Genomic DNA, 7,800 nt, shown 5'->3' on the forward strand with positions numbered 1-7,800 from the left:
AATCGTCATGGTATGACTCTACCAGCTGACACTTTCAAAATAATCATTTCTGCTTCTCCGATAGTGTTCAATTTGTCTCAAAAGCCTGTGAATGCTTCATACTGTGAAACTAAATAAAATTGAAAATGGAGCTAGAGATAATCCTTGAAGGTTTCATTACCACTCTAGTCCACAAAGGTACCATTATAGCAACTCTAACAAACTCTCTTAAAATTAATAAATCAACAAAAATTCCAAGAGAGAAACATAAATTTTAGCGATCAAGGGGAAAGCGAGCAAACGGAGAAGGGGTGGGTCTATTGCTTTTGTGATCTTCTAGCCTACCTCTTCCCCTTTGGAAGTTTTAGTTGGTAAAAATTCAAACATTTTGATATCAAGTCATTTTTCTCATTAATAGGACATGATTTTAAATGCCAATAGAGAGATGATATCACATTACCCTTTTTTTTTTTACATGAGCCTTTTGAACGGCTGTTTAGTTTGTATGTGAAAAAATGAGTCATTACTCTGGGTAACAATTTCTAAAATTTTTGTGGTTTAGCATCATTTTTTTGTGTGTGCATTTTGGCTAAACAAGCAAGGTTTAAATACTTAAATACTCAATAATTCACAGTTTGCATAACTTAAGGTTATCTGGCAGTTCCAGCCTGCAGAAATATAACTAAAACCAGAAAGCTAAGTCCCAAAAGCCTTAAACTCACGTAATTATAAGAAAGGTCCCCTGGCCCTAGTCAGGTGGCTTAGTTGGTTGGAGCATCATCCTGGGCACCAAAAGATTGCAGGTTTGATTCCGGGTCACGGCACATACCTAGGTTGTGGGTTCAATCCCTGAAGCTCAGGTGACGATTAAAAAAAAAATCCTCTCATTGTCAGTTATTATACTGTTTCTCAAATGATCTTTGATGAATAACCAGTTCGTCACTAATTTATCATGGAACATTAATTTTTTTTAAATATAATTTGCTTATCATAAAATTCACCCATTTTAAGTGTGCAATTCAGTGACTTGTAGTAAATTTACTGAGGCATACAACCATAGCCACAATCCAGTTTGAGAACATTTTTTATTACCATGAAGGTGCTCATTTACAGGCAAGTATGAGCCTACTTTTCATTTCTGTAGATTTTCCTTTTCTGGCCATTTCATATAAATGCAGCCGTAAAGTCTGTGGTTGTTTAGGACTGGCTTCTTTCACTTAGCATAATGTTAATCAGAAAATTCTATGATTTTATGATGTGGATTACGTTTTTTAAATTAAGGTTTTGGCTTGGACAACAGCGTTGCAAACAATCTATAAAACATCTGCCTACAATAAGCACTGAAACATTGCAGCTGTCCAATTACTCAACTCATCCTATTGGAAAACTTTCTAAGAATAAGCTGTTCATTAAACTCACTCGCCTTCCACAATACTACATTGTAAGTATGCAAAGGTGATCCAGTTCAGTAATTCTGTCAGTATCTTGAATGATTTATTGTTTAATTTCATTTGCAAATATATTTTATTGGATAACTGACTTTTGTATAGTGATTCTCAACCCAGGAGGGTAGGGTTGGGAGAGAGGAAAATTCTCTCTAAGAAATTACATAATGTGCAGGCAGGCTTGGGGAATATAAGATACTAGAGGCCTGATGCACGAAATTTGTGCAAGGGACTCGGCCCTCGCAGCCACGGAGGCTTGCCTGGGCCCTTGCAGCCCCGGCTTTGTCCTGAAGGTCGGCTGTCCGGTCTACTTATACGTTTTTATTAGTATAGATACCCCCATTTCTCATCCTGGGATCTTTCCTATGGTGAGGCCTAATTTCTGCTTGGAACGAGACATCTTTGTATAAGAAGAAAAAAATTGAATGCAGCTACTGGGAGGGTTTGGAGATGTTGGTGTCAGATAAATTTATTTGGTTTTAATCAAATGTTGACTTGCATAATGCAGCCTTTTAATATGGGTTGGCTGAAGAAGCTTTATTTTCTAATCTTTAATTGTCTGAAGGCATATATATCCACTTTATTGGTTGCATGTACCTTTCAGTGCATAGTAAGATTCTTATTGTTGTATGTATCATAGTTCACCCCTTTTATAGCTGAGGAGTATTCCATGGGATACGTGTGCCACAGTTTGTTTAACCAGTCTCCAGTAGAAAGAATCTGGGTTGTTTCCAGTTTGGGATAATTATCAGAAAAACTGCTATAAGCATTTGCATATAGGTTTTTTGTGAACTTGAATTTTTGTTTCATTTGTATAAGTAACTAGGAGTGGGATTGTTGGGTCATATGGTAAGTGTTTAGCTTTATAAGAAACTGCCAAACTTTCCTAACATGGCCAGACCATTCTACATTCTTGCCATCAACACATGGGAGTTCCAATTGCTCCACACTCTTGCCAGCACTGGATATTATAATTTTTTTCAAATTGGCCATTCTGTTATGTAATGGCATCTTACTGTAGTCTTAATTTACACTGCCCTCATGACTGATGAGGTTTAATATCTTTTCATATGCTTATTGCCATCCCTATATCTTCTTTGGTGAAGTGTATCAGTGTGATGCTTAGGTGTTGGCCAATATCCTGAAGAGAATATTTGGGGAGGGGAGGGGAGAGGTAGGATGAGAGATAGGAAAGTGTTGGTCAAGAGCTTTGCCTAAGGGCATTTATTTCTCTTACTAAAGTATTTAGGAGACTTTTCTTAAATTTCAGGTAGACCTTGAAAATAGTAAGTTGGTACGGTGAGTAAGAACAAGGTCTCTAGAGCCAAACTTCTGGGATCAAAGTATGAGGCCATCGCTTCTTAGCTCTGAGACCTTGGGCAAGTAACCTAACTCTAGTGCCTCAGTTTCCTTATCAGGAAAATGAAGATAATTTGATTTCACTGACTTATTAGGAGGATTAAATATGTTGGCACCTGTCAAGTAGTTAGGGCAGTGCATGGCGCATAGCAAGCTCGCTATCATCTTGTTGGTGATATTGTTGTCATTATCCTCTCAGTGACTACGTTTTTCTGTTGAAATGTCGGGGTTCATTTTTCTATGCTTCCAAGTATGAGAGATAGTTGTCCTTTTTTTTCTGCCATAATAGTGGAATTCTTAGGATGTTTTAATGGTTAAGGGAGACAGCAGGGCAAGTTGAAATAGGTAACATTGTAGAAAAATCTAGCAGAGCTGCTGGACTTAAGCATAACTTTTTTTTTCAATTTGTAAGCTAAGGCAGGAATATCAAGAACATCTAATGAAAATAGTCTAAATGTCCCATTTGCTGTAGTTTAAGGTTTTTACTATTATTGTTCTTTAGTCTGATCAATTTTTTAGAAAATAAATTACTTACTGGGTAGGAATGCTTTTTTTGACATCACGATTAATTTGTCTTGTTTAAATAAAATAATAGATCATTAGATTTATCATTCTAAGCCCTACTTGATATAAGGAGGAAAATATCCAACACCTATTATTTCTCTGAGTTTCATTTTTTATTTGGGTCTTTTTAGGTTGTAGAGATGTTGGAGGTGCCCAATAAACCCACACAGCTGTCATACAAGTACTACTTCCTGTCTGTGAGCACTGCGGAGCGGGACGACGGCCCTGTCATGGCACTCCTGCTGCAGCAGTTCAAGGACAACATCCAGGAATTGATTTTACGGACAAAAACCGGGAAACAGCCTAGAACCGGTACCAAGCGCAAGGTATGCTCACATGTGCAAATAAGCACAGAATTTGTGTACATTCACTTCATTGTAGTCTTAGCCTGTTTTTAATATGGGAAAGAATTAGATGCAGTTTTTAAAAGACGAGGTAGCAATATGATTTAAGTAATAATTGTCTACATTTTCTTGGAAATGCTTCTCTTTTAATTAATAATTAACTATACACCATTTTCCACAAGAGAACTTGTTAAATACACAATATTTACTGCTAAATTTCTCGTGTGTAGGCCAGTATTTGCCCAATAAATATTTGCTGAATGACTAAGATTTTTACTTAACCTTGAGCTTTATCGTTGTTTAACTGCCTTAACTAATTGTATCATATGTACTTTTTTCTGTTTTTTATATATATTCTAGTTGTCTGATGATACATGTCCACTAGAACCTAAGAAAACCAAACGATCAGGAGAAATGTGTGCCTTCAATAAAATCCTAGCTCACTTTGTAGCTGTGTGTGATACAAATATGCCCTTTGTAGGACTTCGGTTAGAGGTAAGTTTGTAACAATTTTGGGCGCTCTAAATGAAAGCAGTTTTTAAAATGCTTTGCCAAAGCTCCATGGATTCCATTAGAATCAGAATGATTGTCATCTTGGTGGGGTTGAAATCATACAAGTAAAACAACTTAAATTATTTCATCTCTCTCATTACAAATTGTGTGCCTTCTGCTCTTTGTGGAAATGGAAAGTAAATTCTTTTCAGTTTTAAAACAAAAGGACAGCTTTTGAGAATTAACATCTCGTATATCCCTTTGTAGCAGCATTATTTAACTGTTAGATATGGCTAATTGATAAAGGGGTGGCTTATTTTTGAGTTGATGAGCTATACATACTGCTTACACAGTAACAAAATTGGGTTCCTTTCTGAGAAGCAGGTCAGAAAGAATCTTAAACTGAATTTACTTTTGTCACACAGAAGAGGCATAGACTTACGCAGAATTCATGTTTTTCAAGAATACACAGTTGTGATAATCCAGCATGGCCCCCAAACATGGAAGTAAAAGGGGAAGGGACAGACAGAATCTGTACTTTTTTTAAAAAAATATATTTTTATTGATTTCAGAGAGGAAGAGAGAGAGAAACATCAGTGACGAGAGAGAATCATTGATCGGCTGCCTCCTGGACATCTCCCACTGGGGATCGAGCCTGCAACCCAGGCATGTGCCCTTGACTGGAATCGAACCTGGGATCTTTCAGTCCGCAGGCCTACGTTCTATCCACCGAGCCAAACCAGCTAGAACCAGAATCTGTACTTTTCATACAGGGCTTTAGACAAGGATCAGCAACCCTTACATCCTAAATTATTTCGCTCTGGTTTAAGTTTTACTTTTTGTGAGACTCCTTTGCTCTGGGAATCATTGTGAAGGAAGAGATTTGGAAATGCGGAAGTGGATTGTTTCGGTTGCACTGGTGATGACAGTCTCAGGAAGACTTTCTGAAAACATGCTCATGCTTTAGAGCAGGGATTGGCAAGCCTTTTTGGGAAAGGGCCAGATAGTAAATAGGTGTGTGGGTCATATGGTCTCATACCGTAGCTGCTCCAATCTGTGTAGTGTGAAGCAGCCATGGTTGATATTTTTTAAAAAATGAGCATGGCTATCGTCAAGTAACACTTATTTAGAAAAAGAGGCAGTGGGCTGGGTTTGGCCACGAACTGTTACACCCGACCCCTGCTTCACAGAGCTTTGGATCTAAAGGTGGGCATCCGCTGGGCCATTGTGAAGAGCATACTAGCCCTGAGAAAGCCAAGCGCAGAAACAGGTACCTCAAATAGACCCTCCTGTCCTCAGTGTCCCGGCTGCTAGGGCTGTGAGCTTGAGGAATATTTTTCTAGGTACTGGCCACAGCTCCTAGACTGCACAGACCGTGTCCAGGCTTCCTGGCTGCTTGACTGTGTTCTCGGCCTTTTCATTGTGCTGTGTGGCTCGAGTGTATGGAAGTCTGTGCGGTACTACCTTTGCAGTAGGAAGGGAGGCTGCATGGTGTCCAAGGGCAAAGTAATGCAATTGTTTTCTCTTTTCCTGCCTGGTCTCGACCCAACCCTCCCCACCCACAGGCTAGAAATCACAGAAATGTGTCTTTGTAGTGCCACATGGACTAACACCTATAGACACATGCCCTCTCTGTCCCCTTCTCTTCATTCCCATACCTGTTACACACATAAGACGTGAGCTCTTGGCAACTCAATCAAGCTCTTAAAAACCTTGCCTACTTTTCTTCTCTCAACGAAAACGACACGTTAAAGACCAAAGCCAGCACATTTTCTGCTTAAAGCCATTTCTACTGAGATGTGAATAACGAAATCTAATCTTACCCGGGCTATTTATTTCTCTGATCCATAGAATAAAGGCAACAGTTTTTGAGCCCTTCACCCTTCGATTCCTTTTGAGTCTGAACTCCTACTGCCTGTTTGATCAGGGGTTCTTTTTCTAAACCTTTGCCCTTCCCAGGCCAGAAGCCCAGGGTTCAGTCAGATCCTCAGGGCTGCCTTAAATCCTTTCGGGACCAAGGCCAGTATAAATAGTCTGCCGTGGAAGACCTGGGACCCTCTGCCGAAGGCAAGCATTCCTTCTGGCACACCTAAATAACCTGGAGTGCCGCATCATTTTTATACCTCACTTTCTGAGCCCTCCCACTGGGAACTCTTTCCTTCACTGGCTCTACAGGAAATAGTTTGTTAAAAATAAAAATGTATTCCAGAAAGGTTCTGGACTAAAAAAATAATTGTGATTAGAAGTGAGATACGCCTATCATTCAAACAGTGTTTCAAATGAATATAATTGAGTATAATTGAATTACACCGGTAGACCAATCTTATTTTACAGTTGAGTCATTTGGAACCACCAGAATAGATTATGGATTGCTTCTGGTTCACTACACAAATGAGGTCGGTCTCCCGAATTGTGAAGATTTATCACCTATGGAGGTGTCTTTTAACTAGAAGCTCTGGGTCATCTTTGAGTTTCACTGGACTTAAATGTAGTTCCCAGAAAATGAAATGATGCAGACAATGCTCGTGCCTCATATGTCGTAACTTTAGAAAGAGTGGCCCTAGGAAAGATGCCACGAGAATAAGCAGGAGGATTTAGAGAAGGTAGTTTCCCTTGTAAAGTTGCTGGTCTGATATAACTGTGCTTTTCTCCTCCTAGCTGTCCAATCTGGAGATTCCCCATCAAGGAGTGCAAATGGAAGGGGACGGCTTCAGCCATGCAATTCGCTTACTGAAGTAAGTCCCTGTCCTGTGTGTCACTTGGTGCCACGCATTGCAGCCACGCGGCCAGAGCCGCTCCTCTCCTCTCAGGAGTCGGCATAACAGACTCATGTGGGTGTCACGGACTTCTGCAGAGACTTGCTAAGATCCGGGGGAGGGTTCTCTTCCCCCCGCCGAGTGGCAAGCCAGCACCAAGCCAGCACCAAGCCAGCACCGCTTGGTGTCTCAGGTTGTCTCTCCCCTGCTTTCTTTTCTTCAGTCAGCAGATGTTTCCTGAGTGTGACTCCGTGTCAGGCTTGCATTCTGGGGGAGCCCTTCAGGATGCTCTGGATCACATAGCGGGGGATCTGGACTGGTTCGGAAGTCAGGAAAGGTGGCTCTGAGAAAGCCCCAGTTGTGCTCTGACCGCAGGAGAGGTGGGAGTTACAGGAAAGGGAGCGAGGGTGTGAAGGGGTGGTCCTTGCCAGAAGGGGTAACTGCTTTGGCGAAGGCTCTGAGGCAAAGAGCTGAGCATCCCGGAACTGGAGGAAGTTCAGCATGGCAAGAGTGAGAGATGTCAGCAGGGAGGGTACAGGTCCCGTGGGGTTTTGTAAGTGTCCTTAAGGAATTTAGACTTGATCCTACTGGCAATAAGAAGCCATCAGATGATTTTAAACAGAAACTGACATCATTAAATAAGTGTTTTTGAATGATGGATGAGCGTGGTGTTTTCTAAGATAAGGGACACTGGAGATGTGAGTCTGAGGGGCTTTCCTACGTTTGAGGTGCCTAGACATCCCTTTGGGCAGGTAGGGATGTGTCTCAAGCTCAGAGGACAGGTCTGGGCAGCACAGGTAGATGAGTCATCACCAAGGTGATGGTAATTGAGCTGGGATCGTCAGTTAGCTCACCAGGAAA

The 7,800-nt window shown here is 40.8% G+C and overlaps 1 protein-coding gene across 1 annotated transcript in view; it reads left to right on the top strand.

Annotated features, from left to right (window-relative positions):
• MED14 (mediator complex subunit 14) overlaps nucleotides 1-7,800 on the top strand; it is a 57,132-nt gene that overhangs the window by 22,309 nt on the left and 27,023 nt on the right. The window contains exons 12-15 of the mRNA XM_015558433.1: nucleotides 1,261-1,420; nucleotides 3,479-3,673; nucleotides 4,052-4,186; nucleotides 6,842-6,918. Coding sequence (XP_015413919.1) covers nucleotides 1,261-1,420; nucleotides 3,479-3,673; nucleotides 4,052-4,186; nucleotides 6,842-6,918 — 567 coding nt within the window. The remainder of the gene's footprint in view (nucleotides 1-1,260; nucleotides 1,421-3,478; nucleotides 3,674-4,051; nucleotides 4,187-6,841; nucleotides 6,919-7,800) is intronic.

Source organism: Myotis davidii, unplaced genomic scaffold (assembly GCF_000327345.1).
Source record: "Myotis davidii unplaced genomic scaffold, ASM32734v1 scaffold530, whole genome shotgun sequence".
Taxonomy (NCBI): domain Eukaryota; kingdom Metazoa; phylum Chordata; class Mammalia; order Chiroptera; family Vespertilionidae; genus Myotis; species Myotis davidii.